Source organism: Cataglyphis hispanica, chromosome 12 (genome assembly GCF_021464435.1).
Source record: "Cataglyphis hispanica isolate Lineage 1 chromosome 12, ULB_Chis1_1.0, whole genome shotgun sequence".
In the NCBI taxonomy this organism is placed as follows: domain Eukaryota; kingdom Metazoa; phylum Arthropoda; class Insecta; order Hymenoptera; family Formicidae; genus Cataglyphis; species Cataglyphis hispanica.
Window position 1 is genome coordinate 857046 of NC_065965.1, and position 19837 is coordinate 876882.

At 31.1% G+C, this 19837-nt stretch overlaps 2 protein-coding genes across 5 annotated transcripts in view; one reads left to right on the top strand and one right to left on the bottom strand.

The window, feature by feature from the left end:
- Positions 1 to 19837, top strand: part of LOC126853389 (rap1 GTPase-activating protein 1-like) — a 132138-nt gene that overhangs the window by 41320 nt on the left and 70981 nt on the right. Inside the window, exon 1 of one of the 4 annotated variants that reach the window (XM_050599081.1) lies at positions 19401 to 19688. The exons of the other annotated variants lie outside the window; for them this stretch is intronic. Within the exon in view, the coding sequence (XP_050455038.1) occupies positions 19432 to 19688 (257 nt within the window). The 5' untranslated portion in view covers positions 19401 to 19431. Of the gene's footprint in view, positions 1 to 19400; positions 19689 to 19837 lie in introns of those variants that run through there. 4 annotated transcript variants of the gene reach the window in all.
- Positions 11462 to 15308, bottom strand: LOC126853393 (fatty acyl-CoA reductase wat-like). The gene is made up of 8 exons (XM_050599090.1): positions 15201 to 15308; positions 14972 to 15094; positions 14785 to 14878; positions 14301 to 14546; positions 14083 to 14228; positions 13284 to 13586; positions 12171 to 12461; positions 11462 to 11994 (listed from the first exon to the last, which is right to left on the bottom strand). Exons 1-8 carry the CDS (start codon positions 15212 to 15214, stop codon positions 11715 to 11717), a joined length of 1497 nt encoding a protein of 498 aa, XP_050455047.1. The 5' UTR covers positions 15215 to 15308; the 3' UTR covers positions 11462 to 11714.

The following is a 19837-nucleotide window of genomic DNA, read 5'->3' on the forward strand; positions in this document are numbered from 1 at the left end:
CATTAAATATCTGTCAGTCACATCATATTTTCCTCGACAAGAATCTTAGAATTATATACGATATTTTATCATTAAATTAAAGTGTATACATGACAGAATGTATACATTGAAAAAATACGAAAGAAATATTAAAATATGTTCCTCTTTTTTTTTTGATAGATTCACGTGCATACATCTATAAATTTTAATTTTTTGTCTTATATATATATATATATATATATATATATATATTATTATTATATATATTATATGTGTATGTATACACACACACACACACACACACACACACACACAAATGCTTTTGAAATACATCAACTCTATATGTGATAAAGTATTTAAACTTGTATGCAATAAATAAATAAGAACATTGTTATATAAAATAATATATTAAATAATAATATATTAAAATATTAACTTAAAAAGCAGATTTAAAACTCTGGTGTGGCTAACATCAAGAATTAGTTATTTTTATTCATAATTTGTTTATTTTTACGTTTGTATTATACATTTGGTTACAGTAAATCGTAAAATACAAATGTAGTGATGAGAATGTGGTGCATATAATTAATTATCAATTTTAACACAAATTACACAAATTAATTGCTAAAAAGTATATCTTTTTTAGAAAACTTAGCACTCACAAATCGCTATACACAAATAAATTTGTGTACTATTAAATTATGATATTGAATTATATAATGTACTATTGAATTATTATAAATATAATATGTTTATATTATGCATATTTATATATGTTGTAACATATATAAATATACACATCTATATACATTGTATATCTACATATAGATGTAGCTTATGTTAATATACAACGATGATAAGCACGTGAGCGGAATATTATATTTGTAATAATATTAATATAAATTTTATTAATAATTAAGTATTATTTAAAATAACTCATAAAATTTACTAAAAAATTTTATATATTATTTCTTAAACATTTTTATAAACACATAAACGATACTAATATGAATATATTGCAGAATATTTTGTCCTTTAAAATAAATATTAATATTAAAATACAATTTATATATTCATAATTTAATACTTATATAATTTTATATGTTATTATTGTTCATAATGATATACAGGAATGCGTTATATATACATAATGTATAGTAGTATGACATACATGTGAGTATATGTACACACATATATATGTATATATATATATATATATATATATAAAGCACATTAATAGGTGTTTATATATTTACATATTTATATAATTTTCTATTCACGTATTCATATATTTTATATTTACATATTAATATATTCTTATATCAATGTTATTATATATTCATGTATAATATTTATCCATATATGATCATTTATACATTCATATATTTATACATTTCTATATGAATATATATATATATATATATATATATATATATATATATATATATATTCATATATTCATACATTTATACATATATTTATATGTAGCGATCCCGCTTTGTGCATTTATTTTAATATTTATATATTCTTTTCTAAAATCTAAAATTTCTATTTTTATTAACTTGCATTTTAAAAAAAATTGTTTTAAATTTATTAAATAATTTTGTTTATATATTTTATTTATTTTTATTATACAGATTTTAGTTGTAAGATTTGTTTTATTTCTCTCTTATTTAAATTTTATATAGTAATTGTATAATATTATATAATATTATATAATAGTATAATATATTATATAATAGTAAAGTATAATATTAAAATTAAAATTAAAATTTATAATAGACTATTTTAAAGGTCAAAATAAAAAAAATGTGTTTATAATAAAATTTTGAAACTTGTTATATAATCATAAGCTAAAAAAAAATTTTAATAATTTTATTAGTTATTTTAAGATTATCTTTTAAAAAATGTTGCGAAATTAACTTTAAAATGTGATACATTCTGTATTGTCATTGCACCTTATATATGTTTGTCAAAAAATATAAACAAGTTAGGCACTAGATGCGTTGTCTAACATTATCTAACGACTTAAGGTTGCATATCGAACATAATGAAGTAGTATGCATTTTTATAAAATAGCGAATTTTAACAATATGTTGGAAATTTCTATTCATAATTATTATTAATTTATAAATCAATTCGCAATAGTATTAATGCATAAATCTTAAATCAAGTACGATACTTTACACTGGGAGCTGCAAAATTAAATCAGTAATAACATTAACATATAAAATAATTTTAAAAAAATTTGTATAATTATTATTGTATGTATTTGTGTCTATTAGAGCGCATCGTAGAGTCTAATAGATATAAATATTTAAGTTGAACATAAGATAAAGATAATTTTATAATCTGATACAGAACTCTCGTTGCATATATTTTATAAAATTCATATATGTATATAATATGTGTATATGAGTATGTAAATCTGTATTATTTATACATATAATAGTTTTTGTCAGACAAGCAAACATTATATCATTGCATACATATACGTACATCGATATTCATCTGTTTGCTTGTATCACACTTGTACATGTTTTTGAATTAAGTATTAAGTAATTCTAATATATACATAATATATATACATAATAAATATATACATATATAAGTTTTTTTTATATATAATATATATAATTATTGTATTATAATTATAATTATATATATATTAGTGTTTTACTCACATTACGCATTTCATATATATCTCGATAATCAGCTGCTTCTGGTTGACGAATGATAACGCGATTGGGTGCAAGAGGATTATTCGGAAAGTTACGAATGTACGCAACGCAACATTCGCTAAAGCAAAGACAATTTCTTATGATATACTGTTTGTCACATCGGAATCTAAAAAAAGTATTTTTAGTAAAAATTTTATAATAAATTTGATAAGATTTTTTACCATATATATTTGAATAATTTTTTGTATGAAATAAAATTATCATCTTAATTAAATTAGTTTATTTATTTATTTAGTTAGTTATCTTAATTAACACAAATTTTAGTGCTCTTTTTTAATTCTAAAATTACTTTCTTTTATTCACAATCTCTTCTTTAATTCTAAAATTATTTATTTTTATTTATAATTATCATTCTTATCATTAATTTTGTTAATAATAAAATTAAAATAATTAACATAATGTAATAAGCATGTGTAGTAACAATTTTTTAATATTGTTTTATATTTCAAATTTTAAATATTTGCCATTATTATAGTTTCTACTTATTATTCAATTAAGCGCAAATAAAACAACTTATATAAATAAATTAATTAAATATAAAATTATATTATAAATAATTGATTGATTGATTGCAGAAATTGATGTACCTGCATTGGAATTGATATCTTATTATCAATATTAATAAAAGTATAGCAAATAAAATCGATACTCCAATTCCAATAAAAAAATTAATTTTATTTTTGAGAAAATTAATTTTCTCGTACGTTGGATGTGTATTATTTTTCAATTTAAGATCATGAATGTGTTCCTTCCTATCAACACGATCATCAAACTTAATTAATGAATTGTCAGGTTTTGTTCCAATATCTGAAATAATAATATCAATTAATCTAATTGCTTAACTTTATTAGATATAAAAATTTATTATAACATGAATAATATTTTAAAAGGAAATTATATCATATTAGTAAATTAATTTAATTTTGTTATAGAAATTAAATATAAACAAATTAACTTAATAGAAATAAAATTAATATTTTTAGTAAATTATTTTTATAATGAAAATATACATATGTTATATTTTGTACAAGTAATAGAAATAATATTTAATTCTAATTACTTTTCGTAAATAATATTGAGAAAGAAATAGAAAATCAGAATAAAAACAGAAACATCACATTTTTTACATTATAGATATACATATAATTACAAAACTAAATTGTATTTATCTATGGAATTATAATATAAATTATGATATAAATTATCTTACTTGAGATAAAAGTTGCAAAAATAATAATTCTTAATGTATGTATCGCAAGGTACATCGTGAGAATGTGTTCAATTCTTTTCTTGAAAAAATTTAACTAAGAAAGATTTCGCAATTTTCTTTATTCAAACAATTGTTATTAGTTTTGTGATATTATATCAATTGTTTGAAATTTACAATGTAAACATTTTGCATGTTAAACACATTATTTTTTTTTTAACAATTCAGATCTCTGCTAAAATGACAAAAAGATTAAATATTATAATGATTGAATGGAGAAAGATATATTGTTGAATGTGAACAAAAGTTATAACGAAATATATGATAAGGGAGAAAGAATATTATTTGGTTTATATCGTTTACGATATTTTTGCCATAAATAATAAATTTTCGTTACCATGTGTATCCGTTACAATTAACAAAACTCTGCAATTTTTGAAATGTTTTAAACTTAAATAATATAAATACGATATAAATAATATAAATGTGATGAGATAACAAGGAGAAAAGCTGAAAATATTTATATTTGTTGCTTGTAAGCAAAGTCATATCAACGAAAGGAATTTTAAATGTCGCACACTGTATTATATCTCAAAAATTATTTTAATCAAATTTAAAAATCAATAATTTAATTTAATTTGAAGAAGAAACTTATATTATATTATTTATTACAAAAAAAACATAATACTTAATCAATATTATGTATAAATTGCGAAAAATTATATTTTATTACAATATAGAAGATTATATTATTTATTTTGATTTTTATGTGCATTAAATTTAATGTAATAAATAAAAAAATTATAACACAATATCATCATACATGAAACATAAAAAATTACTATAAATTATCGAAATAAAAAATCTGACAAATAATGTATAAATGATAATGAGGAATTTTCAAAGAAAGAGCGCGATTCTACATATAAAGAGCACGACAAAAAATAAATCATAATTCACAAAAAAGAGATATTAAAGAATAATTCAACATGCAGCAAATAATATACTAAAACACTATTTTTAATTGTATTAAAAAAATTAAACATTTTAATATTAATAATAATTTGTTTAATTTACCAAATTGCGATTTGTTCATTTCTACATTCTTTGTCCACGAACGACACTATCACAATGACGAAGCACGATTTATAAGAAAATATATAAAAAAAATACTTACGAGATATTATAAACAAACTTGATCTATTTGCACATATCCTACTGGTTATTGGTCGAAATTGTTTACTATTAAATGTTTGTCAGTCACATTATATCTTTCTCGACAAGAATCTATATATGATTTTAACAAATTTTTTTTAATTGAAAAATAAGTATATGATATATATTAACGTTATCTAGCGTTTTTTTCAAAGATTGGAAGAGTGAAAAAATGGCAACAATGGGAAAAAATTTTGATTAAAAAATAAATTCATCTTTTTTTCATTTATAAAAAAATGGAGAATCGGATTTGAAAAAGTCTTCGTTAATAGATGCGGAATTCTATCAGGAATTTGCATATAAAATTTGAAATCGACCTACGAATCGAACATGAAAATATAAATCTGCAAATATTCGCATAAATTCAAGAAATTATTATTTTTTAAACCGAGAGTTTTTATTTAAGTACTTAATAATATTGCATTAATATTATAAAGGGATAAGAAGCTTTTAGCGTTGCGCTGGAAAAAAGAAAATCTAGAAAGTGTACTCATTTTTTAAAAGTTCAAACGGGTATGTCTCTTATAAAGAATTTCGAAAATCAATTAGACGCATATTTCTCTGGGTGAAAAAAATAAATTATTAAACGTCACATTACGCTTTACGTAATTAATTATTAATTAATTACTTTTCACGAGCGATGATACTTATCGCCATTGCTAATTGTAATTACCAGTTGCCTGGCGCGGCACGAGGCCTATACCTTGATGGGTCTTTTCAGATTTAATTCGCCGGAAATCGCGTGCCGGAAGTGACGACGGGAGAAACGAGCTGTGACGCGTCGCGCCGTTCATATTCCGACGTTTCGTCTCCTTGCTGGATATAATGCTTTAGGTGCGCCAGTTAACCCTCGTTAAACTCGGCGAGTATAGTAATTAGATGCGTTTTGCTCGTGGCTGCTTTGCGCCGAACAATTGAGTAATCGCGCGCCGTTCCGTAGCTCGTACAAAACTTGCCATGGAACATTTCGTTATACATTATCAATTGAAAGATTTGATATAAAATAGGTGCACTATTTTTCCAAAAAAAAAAATCGAGATAAAATTTAATTTCTTAAAATTCCTGAACAGACACACACGAAATGAAATTCTTTAATTGTAAATATTATGTTAAATTATTTATCATTGTTTTTTTTTTTTTTATACTTTTGTTGAAATTGTTTTAGGAACTGCAAATTTATTTTTTTTTTTTACATTTTTAATTAATTCTTTAATATCTTTTTATAATAATTGTTATTATGCTGAAATATACAGAAAGTCTTGAATCTATCAATATTTCTTCAATTCTTCGAATGTCAGATGATGTCAAGTGAATGGCGGAATATGATGTGACAACGGCGGAAATGTGCCAATGGTGGTTTTCCTTTGTGTCACGGGGGGGCTTTCGATGCATAATCGAGTTTCTTTAACAATCTTATGATGAGTAAGATCCGATCTAAGAATAGACTCGCTCGATTTGATGGGTTGCAAATCAAACAACCAGGAGAAATAAAATTCCGTAAAACAAAAAAACGATTAATATACTTTTTCTTCGTTATTTATTTATTTAAGAAAAGGAATTTATTAAATTCTCGTGAATTTATTTTTAATATCACAACTACTTTATTAAAAATATGTATATTCTTTTCATAAGATTTTTGTATATCTGCTCATATATATTCAAAAAATATTTATGAATTTCTTAAATCAGAGGAGATACATTATATAGGGTGTCCACTTTTTAGAGAAACCTAGAAAAACTAGAATTCTCAGGCATTTTGTTTTTATCTTGAAAAATCAGGGAATTTCCATAGAATTTTATTTGAACTCGGAGAATTTTTTCAAAAATTCTCTCTTTGATTATCTTGTTTTTATATCGCGAACATTGACAATCTGATTGGTCAATGATTGTGAATTATCATGTTTTAGATATATTATAAAGTTTTCAGTACATTTTTAAATTTCATTTAATTTTATTAATACATTTTTAAATTTAATTTAAATTTAAAATTAAAGTGGTTTATTCTGCTTTTGTATGAATGAAAAGTATTAGAAAACGTACACAAAAAAACTTATTTTAAAAAGCTCCATTTAAAAATTCTCTAATTTTATTGGAAATTTTGAACAACTTATCTGAAAAATCAAAAAAATTTTCAGAGGATCTTTTTACAAGTCTTGGATAGGCACCCTGATTACAGTAGTAATCCGTTAGTATTTCCGTTTATACATATATATATATATATATATTCTTTTATTATAATTTTCCGCAAATAATCAGAAAAATGGATAGAACGACAGAGTTTCTCGGTTTCTATTCGAAACGTGTCGAGCCGCGAAATTAATCCGCTCGAGATGAACTCCCGACATTGCAGAGCGTGCGCTAAATTGAAATGGGACAACCCCCAACCCCTAAGAGACAGAGAAAAATCTCTACCCCAATCGGGAGTTTTTGTGCTCGCGTCCCTTCTATATGCACTATTAATAACAACGCATCGCTCTTTTCGAGTCGCCCTGTATGAGATCGCGGTACGTGAGGTGAATGAAAGAATCGGGTATCCCGGTGTACGCGTGCGGCAGGTTTTTCTGCGGGGCACCCTTCTGGCCAATCTGCCCCCCCCCTCCCTCCCCTTCTCTCGCTCCCCCTTCATTTCGATGGCATTTTCCGGACGGGCGGGTGCGCGTTTTCCCTCTCTATCGCACTCGAAAATTTCACGTTATTTCGTAAAATTCGCTCGCGTATTTGAAAGCTCAGTCACCAAGATATTTTCTATTAAAAATATTGAAAACTTACGAGAGATCGTAAGATCCCCTAAAAATTTTCTGTCAAAAATTCTAAAAATTCTGAATTTAAATATTCTTGACGAAAAATCGACTGTAAATCTATCAAGAAAATAATAAATACATATGATAACAATTCTTTGATTGAAAAGAAACGATGGATGATTATCTAAATTTGGAGATATGGCAGCTTTTTTGTTTTCTTTCAAAATAAAGAATTTTCATCGATGTGACGATGCAGTTTGGATCCCAAGCATGCGCGTTGAGTGCGCGTCAGTTTATTATTTTAATTGTTCGTTCAATCTTTCTCAACCCCCTTCGGCAGTTTCCTTTCGTTCCTCGTGTCAGAATTCGTCATGCTCTGTCAAAACGACATGGCAATGCTGTCAAAGGGGGGTATGAGGGGGTATATCGGTCGATTCTTTGGTACGTTTTATTGTTTTCGCGCATCGTGCCGCGTTCTACATTTTTTTTTTTTCATTCTGTATCCGATTTGCCCGATCCGGGAGGGAGAGAGAGAGGGTCGTCGAGCGTTCGAGCGTTGTTATTGTTTGTTTGCTGTTACGCATCTCGTTTCCCAACCGAATATTTTCGGTTCGCGAAATTGCAAATTCGTTGTCGAAACATTGTTGCAACCGGTGGGCGAACTTGACATACGATCAGCTGTGTATTAAATGAAATTCAAATGTCATTTAAAGAGAAAGCCCGATATTTTCTCTCCGCTGCATTACTTTTTTTTTGTTGTGTATCTATTTTATTTTATTTATTTATTATTTTATTTATTATATTTAATCCATGCCTGCCGGCTTCGGATGATTTGCGATATACATTATTCATTATATTTACATTCATTGAATAAATATGCATTTATAATTGCACAAGATGTATTGCAACTTTAAACCTTTAAAACTTCAAAACCTTGAATTTTTAAACTTCAGAAATTCTAAAATTCTAAAATCCAAAATATATATCTAACAATTTTTACACTTAAAACAAATTTAAAGTCTTAAAAAATTTAAAACATAAAACACGTTATTTATAACCGAAAATTATTAATGAAAATGTGTTTTTTTCCGGCGATCTTCACCTGATTTTACAATAAAAGAAAATTATTAATACACACATGTATTCGTTATAAATATTAACAGCGTAAATTCGCTGGATGTCGCACGCAGGTATGTCGTTCACCACAATGTTTGCGTTAAGTTACGTAACTAAACCGCCATTGTACTTCCACTCTTTCCTTTTCCCTTTCCTTAATAACCGAGTCGACAGCTTTTCACAAGGCGGTTGTCATTATTAACGCGCGCGGGCGCCCGTGCTAAGAGAAAGAATATTATTATCATCTTAACCACCGGCTTTGTTACGATATTAATGGCATCCATTGAGGTTGGCAAACGCGCAAATATTTATTCCGCAAACATTACATCCGAATATTAGCATATATTGCGTATAATTCTCTGCGCTGCTTCTCTGCCATTGTATGCCACGGGCAATTCTTTTCCTTCCGCAATATTGTTTCCGCAAGGAGGATCTATTTTTCGCACTGTTTAATATCCGACACGATCTCTTTCACCGACCGCGTTTCTCTCCTCTCCGCGAAAAACATTTCTCGTCTACCACGCGAAACATCTCTTTTATTTATTTATCAGAGGATTCCAAGCGATTTAATTTAATAGAACTCGATGCAGAAATTACTCCTACATTTATCTGTGACGCAGCAACTGGCCGTAATACTCTTCTCCGCGTGACAAATCGGGAATTCAGTAGCTCATAACAGTAGTTGTAACAGTTCAACAGTATTTACGAAATTGAGCTTTAATGTCGGACACGCGAGAAACCGGCCTCGGAGCAACGGAACGCAAAAACGCCGCGGAAACGGGACAGGTCGCGCGAGTAGGTGAGTAGGTAGAGAGGTAGGTAGGTAGGCAGATAGATAGATAGATAGATAGATAGATAGATGGTCGAACGGACTCGCACTGCATGTAGGTAGATGCTGCAACTGCTGCACCGCTCTTTTCGAAACGAATGCGCGAGATGCGGAATAATGCGCTGCGATAATGCATTTAGACTTAAAAGGGCATTTACGAAGGGCTTTTGCGATATTAATATAATATTATTAAGTATATAAATAAAAATTTTCAGCGTAAAACAATTTTTTTTTGAGTCATGCTAATATTTGGAGGTTTATATTTTCATACACAGTGCACATGAAATTATATATAGCAATTTTTTTATTTTTCAAAATTTTGAAAAAAAATTGCTTGAATAATAGATAGCTATTAATATGTAATGTTTAATAAAAGTAATGTTTAATACAAAAAATTGGATTTTTCATTTTGGATATGATGAACGTTTTCATGCACGCCGTGCGGCAACCTAAAATTAGAGGAGCTCTGCAAATATTCGTATAACTTTAAAAAAAATAAAACAATTTAAGCTGAATATTTTTGTTTAAGTCTTACTTAATAATATTGTATTAATATTGTAAAAAAAAATTTTATCAAATTGTGCTGCAAAAAGATCTAGAAAATATTCTCATTTTTCGAAGATTTAAATGGATATGCTCTTCTAATTAAAGGGCTAATTAAATCTACTTTAATATGTATGAAAAATTGATGATTTTTTTGGATCTTTTTTTCTGAAGAATATTAGAAACTAATTTTTTTACACATATTTTTAAAGATTAATAAAAATATGTGTCAAACGCCAAGAAAATCAATTTCTAATATTCTAAAAAAAAATCCTAAAAATTATCAATTTCTCATACTGCTAGAGTACCTTTAATATGACGAAATGCAATAATCGGAATATTTGGGAAAATGGAACGATGCAATATAATGAATTTTTAAGTTAAAAAAAAAAAAAATAAATAAATAAAAGATTGATTGCAAGTTTGTCATTTGAAGCGATAATGAAATAAGTAAAAATAGATGCTCTATTTCATCTAACGGTTTCCACAACTTAATTCGATCTTATTTAAATGACAAATTGTCATTTAAGCAGTTGCATATCTCAAATCCGATTCAATGAATGTGATACATATTACGTCGATTATACGTTTCTGAAGATCTATTCTTATCATCTCTCGTGAGAGGGGTGTCCCTCGTGATCGCTGACGTTTCGTGACGTGCTCTCCTGCGTTCTGGAACAGTGACAATCAGACCGAAGAGGCCCCGCATTGTTGTCGGCATGGTTTACGAGCGTATAGCACATATGCTCGAATATCACCACAGATACTCGCATTTCTGGTGAATAGTAGATTTCACCCGGTGATCCCGAAACGGGCGCTATCCTTGGTATCGATAAATCAGCGGCGTGACGTTCCTCACCACGTGGTGCGTACGTGCACACGTACAGTGTTTCCGATTTTTTTCGAATATCTCCACTTTCATTGGCTGCCGATCGCGCATCATCTGTCGTTAGTTTCCTACTTCCTTGTATTTTCTAATATTTTCTACTACCTCTCGAGCTGATGTAAAAAAACAATTTGTTCGTAATAAGGTTGAGGGCAAAATCTACAAACTATAATTTATAAATTATGATGAAATATAGTGATTATATGTAATTTATTTATTTTATCTTTCTACTTAATGACTATTTGATTCTTAATGTGTCATTTGTAATATATATATATATATATATATATATATATATATATATATATATCTTTATATATAATTGATGCAACGTGTGTCTTTAATAATAAAATATCATTTAAGAAGAGAAATATGTGGCTGTGTCGTAAACTGAGCTCTCGATTATATAAATTACATAGAGAAAGCGCGTTCCGGTAACACGTACACAAGCTGAGTTTTAACGAACGATGGGGATCAGAGTTTCATATTCAGCCAATCCTTCCTTCACAGCGTCCCACGGGGTTTTGTTGACAAATGCACGAATGCCATGTGTCATTCGTTTCACGTATTCGACCCAATCAAAATTACTCATATCGAACTCGAATATCTCGCGATCCACCGCGTTCATTCGTTGCCACAGTTTGATGATCGCGTTATTCGTGAAGTACCACTCCCGCGTCATAAAGTAAGACGTGGCCGAGAGATGAGCGTGTATCAGCTCGTAGATCTTGCAGCATCTATAAAAAATTCGAAAGCCATCACCGTATGTCCGAGAGAATGGCACATCTTTGCGTTACACTTATTTTTTATATCGTCAAGAATTTTGTCACAACACGCTTTAATGTCTCCTGCAATTCATAAAACGCGTACTTTAAATATTATAAGTAAGAGAGATGAAAGAAAAATGCCTGACCTTGAATTCCGACCGGTGAGATTGGCCACCGCGTCCACCATGACCGCGGGCAACAAGTGGAACAGACACACGAGGATCTTATGTATCCATAATCTACTGTTCCAAAACATGCACTGTAGCCGGATGTTTTTTGCACCCGGTATCTTCGATCCGTGGTCGCGTACGTGTTTTCGGAACGTTCGCCAGGTTATCGGACTTTGACACGACGACACGCAATTGTACACCTTCACCCTTTCCACGTCCGGCACGATGCCGGTGTTCACGTCTACTTTAAAATTTTTCTTCACCTTCCTATTGACAAAAATTGGATAGTAGATCCAAGTGTGAAACTTCGTTAAAGAAATTTCCACCCCGAAAGTGTAGCAGCTTTAAATTTCGTATTTTTATAAAGAAGAAAAAGCATGAAAATTGAATAATTCAGGGTATTTACTTCCTGGAAAAACATGGAAAGCCTGGAATTCTCAGGGAATTCCAGGAAATTCCATGAGAAAATCCCTGATTTCTTCAAGAGCAAGAAAAATGAGAATTTTGGAAAATATGGAGAAACGTGAAAAACCGGGAATTCTCAGGGAATTCTCAAGAAATTCCAAGTTTTCCATGTTTCTCAATGTTTTCCAGCATTTTTATTTCTTTCATTTCTGGAGAAATCAGGGAATTCTTATGGAATTTTATTGGCAATCAGAGAATTCTTTTTAAAAATCTTCTCTTTGATAATTCTGTTCTTATACTGTAAGCAGTTGGCAAGTCAATTAAGAGAATTATATTTAAAATATATATTTAAAATATATATTATTAGAACTTAACATTAGAAAATGCATAAAGAAACTTATTTCGAAAGTTGCACCAAAAAAATCTTTTTAAAATATTCTTTTCACCAACTTTTCAACAAAAATATCTGGAAGATCAAGAATTTTCAGGGAATTTTTTTTTTTTTACAGGATTTGAGTAGCTACCCTCGATCGAAGGGAAATAATAATTATAGTAATTAATTAACTTGTCGTATTGTATTATTTTTTTTTTTATTCGTGCTTACCTACATCGCGATCATTATTCCGTCTTGGTAAAAAAAAAAAAAATATTCATTCAAACAGACTTAAGAATTAATGAGCTCACCTCTCGTCGGTGTGCCAGGCGGCGGCGATCAGGCTCGACGTCACGTAATCGGCCGGTATGAAGTCGAGCTTTTTGTCGGTGTGGCAATGTATTGTGCGCAATAAACCGAGGCTCGAGCCGACCAAGAGGCCAACGGGCCCGTACACGCTGTCAGCCCAGCCCACGATCGGCTCCTTCCAGGTCGAAGTCACGACGGACGCTCGCACGATGCACGCTGGTATAGTGTTGCCACTGCATTGCAGCACCGTGTTCTCCGCGATTGCTTTCGTGAATGTGAATATGCTGGGCCAGTTGCCAATCAATCTATCGGATGCGAATCAAAAAATCTGCTCTAAGAGAATGCGAATGGAGGGGGGAAGGTGGGGAGAAATCAGAAAAAAAGGGTTTTTTTTTTTTTTTTTTGAAAAAATAGATTTGATCTTGTAGGAAAAATGTATGGAAAGCTTGAAATAGTCTCGGAATTTCTTTTTTACCTGGAAAAACAAGGGAATTCTCACGGAATTGTATCGGGACTTGGAAAAACTGTTTGAAAATTTTCTCTTTCATAATTTTTCTCTCATATTTTGTGTTTAAAATATATTAAAAATATTTAAATATTTTTCTCTAATTGAATTGGTAAAAGATTCGCAAAGTACATATAATTTGATCGATTGAAAAACTGTGCACGATTCGTGAAAAATATTTTATTTAACTCAAACGAAGCGACGTGAGGACAATTTCTTGTCTTTTTCTACGTCAAATTTCTTATTTAAATCTTTTTTAAAAAAAAAAAACGTTTTTATCTTGAAGTAACACTCACGCCGGTGCGATAGCCTCCAGCTTGTTGTCGTTCAAGGTATTTAACAGCGATAATAATTGATCGGTCTCCATGGGTGGAGGGTAATGTCTCTCTTCGATGGATTGGATTGGCGAATGAGCGAAGACGGTCGACAGATAAACAAAAGCCTGAAAATTTGCGGTTTGCCGCGACGAACTCTCAACGTAACTCTTACAATATAATTATTATGAGATCATTACCTTAAGATCGGGCATCTCTTTCGCCAACAATAGCATCTGCTTCGTGCTCTGCACATGAACGTTCGCCATGGTGCGAAGGTTTTGATTGGATCGTATGATCGCCGTACCGTGAAAAATAACATTCGTATCGAGCAGCCTGGCCCGATCTTGCGGAGACAAACCTAAATTTGTCATGTTCAGATCACTCTCGATCACTCTTAATTTCTGCAAGAAGTCGGGCTGCTCCTTCTTCAGTCTCTCGTAAAACTAAAAGACATAACAATTTTTTTTTTTTACCAATCCCTAATAAATAAATTAATATAATAATAAGATATATAAATAAAAAACAACATCAATATTTATATCAACAATTTTATATTTAAATAATATTATATCATTTATCATTTATTTATTTATTTATTTTGATTTTTTTTTTTTTTCGAAGGATGAAGATGATATTTTTACGAAATATTTTACGGAATGAATAGAAAGAAAAAGACCTTACGGGCAATTCAACAAGTTGCTGCACGCGTGCCTGAGGACCCTTTCCACTTTTTCTTCTTACGAGTACATATATTATCGCAACGTTCGGGCAGGATCTGTGCAAGAGATGCGCAACATTTTGCGTGAAATAATAATAATGTGTGGTAGAAAATTTTTCGCAAGTTTGACGGTAGTTGATTTATGCTTACCGCAACAATTTTTCGATCAGAAGCTTCCCCAGGAAGCTCAAGCCACCTGTTACGAGAACTCTACGGTCTGAGAAAAATTGCGCGATTTCACTTTCCGCCTTTGCATTGGCTGGCGACACGTCGCTGGAATATTAAAATAATTTATGACTCGTTATATAATTAATAAAATAATTGATAATAATTAATAAGCTAATTGATAAAAATAATGTTGCAACACGTATCCCTTCACCTTTGATTAGCCATCTGGGAGATTTCTGGAAATGCTTGAGTTTCGAGAGTTGCTGTGCTGGTTTTCAAAGTCACTGTTATCGCTGCTAAACTTTGACTGTGAACTACGCTCACCTTGCTGGTATATTGAATCTCATGAATAATGCATTCTATTGTAAATCAAAGGAATGCTGTTATATATGCGAGATGATTAGACACTTTCGAGTACGTCGAAGTATATCGAATTTCGACTTACCTGTCTGACAATATTCGTTTCATGATAATTTTTTCAGCAAACTGATCTTGCGTCAAAATAAAAATTGCACACGGGATATAAAAATTATTTATCCCTTATCAAATTTTTATTCGCATTCTTTTAAAAAATATTAGTTAAAAGTATAGATTTTTTTATCCAGAATGTCTATTTCCTGGAAAAACATGGAAAACCTGGAATTCTCAGAGAATTTTTTTACAACCTGTCAATCAGAGAATTTTCATGGAATTTTCGGACTCGGAGAATTTGTGAAAAAAATTCTCTTTTTCATAATTTTACTCTTGCAATTTTATTGTAAGCAGCAACTAATCCGCCAATAAACCAAATTGTGATTTATGTATTTAAAATATATCATAAATATATATCTATCTCATATGAAATATTTTAATGAAATATGCTTTATTTTATTGAATATTCTTTATTTTAATTTTTAATGATAAAAAATGAAAATATTACGCAAGTTAAAAATTGTTATTTTAACGAAATTATTCAGTTTTTTTTTTCAGTACCTTTGTAAATCTAGCGCTTGAAATTTAAGTGGCTTTGTAAGTGTTTTCCCTTTATATGAGTGAAAAGGAAAATGCATCACGAAAAATGTTTAAAATATTCTTTTTACTTGGAATTTTAAACAAAAATACTTAGAAGATCAAAGAATCCTCAGGGAATTTTTTTTACAAAATTTGAATAGACGCTGTTTATCTCATCTATAAAATATTTTTTAATCACAAATTTAAATTTACCAAGCCGAATATCAAGCGGCTGATAGTGCGTCAGTTTCAAAGAAGATTAATTTTTCTTTTAAATTAAATCGTTATGCACGGTGCATATATATTTTCCTTGTGGAAGTTTAAAAGAAAAATTAATTTTCTTTGAAACCATCCGTCCATCACGTTTTAACCCATAAATTTAGATTTATTTTTTACATTGAGAGGTTTACTAAAAAAAAAAAAAAACTTCTATATTTTCAATAAAAGACATTTCTATATTTTTCTATCAGGTATCATTGATATTAATATCGAAATTAATATCGAATCTTTACAATCTTTAAATCTCCAATAAATACAACTGCAATCCTGAAATCATTCAAAAAAATACGCAACGCTCTAATATCGTCCTCCGAGTCCACTGTCACGAGAGTCTCGGTCTCGCCTGAGGTAATATCGCTAGAGGAAGAGGCGTAGGTGCGCTATAAACGGATACCCGTCGTTCGCAGGGAAAAAAGGAGAAAAAAAAAGAACACATATACACAGGAGGAAAAGTATACGCGACAGTATATGCGGCGGGAAGATAGACAGAGAAGGAAGAAGGTAGGCGAGAGACTCGAGGAACAGCGGATATCTTACTCTCTCCCCCACTCCATCCGCGTCCGGAGGGGGCCTGTGTGCCGGCATACTGGCGGCTCTCGTTCCCTCTTCATCCTTAGCCCCTATCGGCGACCCCGCCGGGGTCTTACGACGCCGTGGAGGGGGCGCGTGCGTGACGCATGCGGCGGCGCATGCCCCCTCGTCTCGCGTGCCGTCACTATCGTTCTGTCGTGCCGTCCACGCGCACGTGCGTCGTCGTGTCCTACCGCGTGTCAGGTCGGTGTGATATAACACAGATATACAGATATCGAAGATTATCGACGTGCAAGCGATTTTTTTTTCTTTTCTGCTATAAATATGCTCGTAATCGTACAGAGTGATTTTGAAAGTACGTTGTTTTATAACGCGTTGTATTATAATTGTGTGTGATAATTTCTGACGTTAAACGGACTTAAATGACTTAGTGTCGATTTAGTGGTCAATCGAACGCGTGTGAAGTGCTGCTTTGGGAATCCGAAGATTTTCCCTTATCAAAGCTCCGCGCGCGAACAAAGACAATGCGAGGAGGCCGATAAGCACAGTCGCAATCGGTTGTTACTGCCTTCCGATCGCATAAACTCGACTCTCAATTTCCATCATCTCCGTGAGTGAGAAATATACTTTTGTAGACAGTGTTAAGTGTTAACCGAATACGCGTGTGCGCTAATCGATCAACTGTCACCTAAACTCTTTTCGATCTCGATTGCGAAGATCCGAGACTACGTGCGTTCGAATCAAAGGTCTTTACGCTCGACCGAGAGTCTCTCGTTTCCCGGAAAAATCCGAGAGATACAACAGCCGCAGATAATAGCGCGTTGTCTTTCTTCTCACCCGGAGGATTATTGGCTTCTCTTAAGTTGATTGATCGTAAGTAACTTAACAGCGTAAATTCATCTCGGTTCGCATTTAACTTTTTTTTTTACGGTTAACTTTCTGTACGGTTTATTATTGTTACGTATACATATGTTTTACGATTGTTTTTTTTAACGGTCTTGAATATCTCGCTACATTACTTGTTGCTGTGGAAATTTTTTCGAGTAAAATATTAACTTTCTGAATTAATATTATCATCTACATATTATTCGAAAAAAAGAGAGACATATATATATAGTTTCTGACTATTTTAAAAATATGAGTTGATTCTCTTGTAGTTTTTAATTTATAAATATTTGATATACCAAATGTGAGATGCGAGAAGTCTTTCCAAGTTTTACGTCGTTATCTGAGAAGTGTTTTCTATTTTTGCCATATATAAAGGCAGTGTAATAAATTAAAGTTCTCGGTAAAGCTTTTATTACGTTGTTAATCATTCGAGTTTTTAAATCTGACAACGTGCGATCTTTTTCTTGCGTTAAAAGTGCCGTCTATTATCTGTAGGGATGACATCGAGAAATTGTAGAAGCTAAACAATATCTAAAAACAAGAAAAAATTGAAAGGAGAAATTAAATAATTAATTAGTTTCTAAATAATTAAATTAATTGTTTTATAAATATATTTTATGAAACAATTTTTTGATTATTCTGTCTTTTTAAATTATATATTTTTTATAAATTAAAATTATATATATAAGAAAAAAAAAACAGTACATAAAGATAAGAGAGAATTGAAAGAATTTAATTAATTAATTAGTTTATAAATAAATTAATTAGTTTATAAACATATAGTATTTGCAAAAGGTTTATTATATTCAAGACTTACAAGAGCTGAAAGATTGAACTTATAAATAATTTTTTTATTATTCTGTTTTTAAATTATATATTTTTTATAAATTGAAATTACAAGAATTAAAATCACACTTAAAGTACAAGGACTTTTTTAATAACCGCGTATTGATAAAATTGATTTACATAAAAAATGAAAAAAATTATTTCTTTTTAACTTTTTTAAAACATCGCTATTCTCTTTATTTGTGAAAAAAAAAGATATAATAATCTTTCAAGATAATTGACTTTAAAAGACCTACAAGAATTCAATTGATCTAATTAAAATATAAAATGCATACACGCCTTATATATATATATATATATATCTCTCTTCAGAGCTTCGTTATAAATTCAAATAACAAATAGCAAATAATCCGAGTCGTCGAAAATACATATAGATTGTCCGTGCACGCAATCTGTCACTATCTTCCGATAGGATCTCGGATCGCGTGCCAAAAGCACACGAAACCATCGAGAGACGTCGCGCTATCCATTAAAAAAAGCACTCACGAGCCCGCGGGCCACGCGCTCACGGAGGAACGCTCTTATCTCGATAATGGTTATCGAATAGACGAGAGGCGAACGGCGGAGACTCTCGAGTCGAGCGCGAGAGGAGGAGGAAAGACGAAGACGAGAAATCAACCGCGAGAATCGCCGGAGCGGAGGGCGGAGGACGACGGTCGACCTCGAGATAAGGGAGGACAGCAACGGGGAGGAGCTCGACGATTGTAAATTATATTCACCCGCGACTGCGACGGAAAAATCAGCCGAGCGGACGAAATAATTATTGTGCGCGCGCTCTTTCTCCTTTTCTCATCGTTGAAAGAGCGACGAGGAGGAGGAGGAGGAGGAGGAGGGGGGGAGGGAGGGCAACAGAGAGAGAGGGGGGGGAGGGGGATTAATCGCGTCATGCCGATCGCGACGTGAGTCGAATGCGAGATCCGCCACGTCGTCGTCGAGGGGCGGAGAACGCGCCTGTGGCGCAAAGTGATCGGCAAGGTGTCGTCGCGGCGATAGTCCGTCATCGGGCAGTGGGTGGTGAGACGAGAGGGGAAGAAAGTGGAAGAGCGGGACCCTTCATCTGGATGCCAGTTCTCGAAGGTGGAGTGCGCAAAAGGGCCGTGCGCAAAATGCGGATGAGGATCTGCGCCGCGACCAAGGAGTCCTACACGCTCCTCTCGAAGAAACGGTAATGTCTTCTCTCTATCTGATCTTGCAGGGAGTCCACTCCCTAGAAGAGAACATGGAAAGCTTGGAAATTTTTAAGGATTTTTTTTTTTCGATCTGAAAAAATCAAGAGAATTCTCGTGGTATTTTATTGGGACTCGAGGAATTATA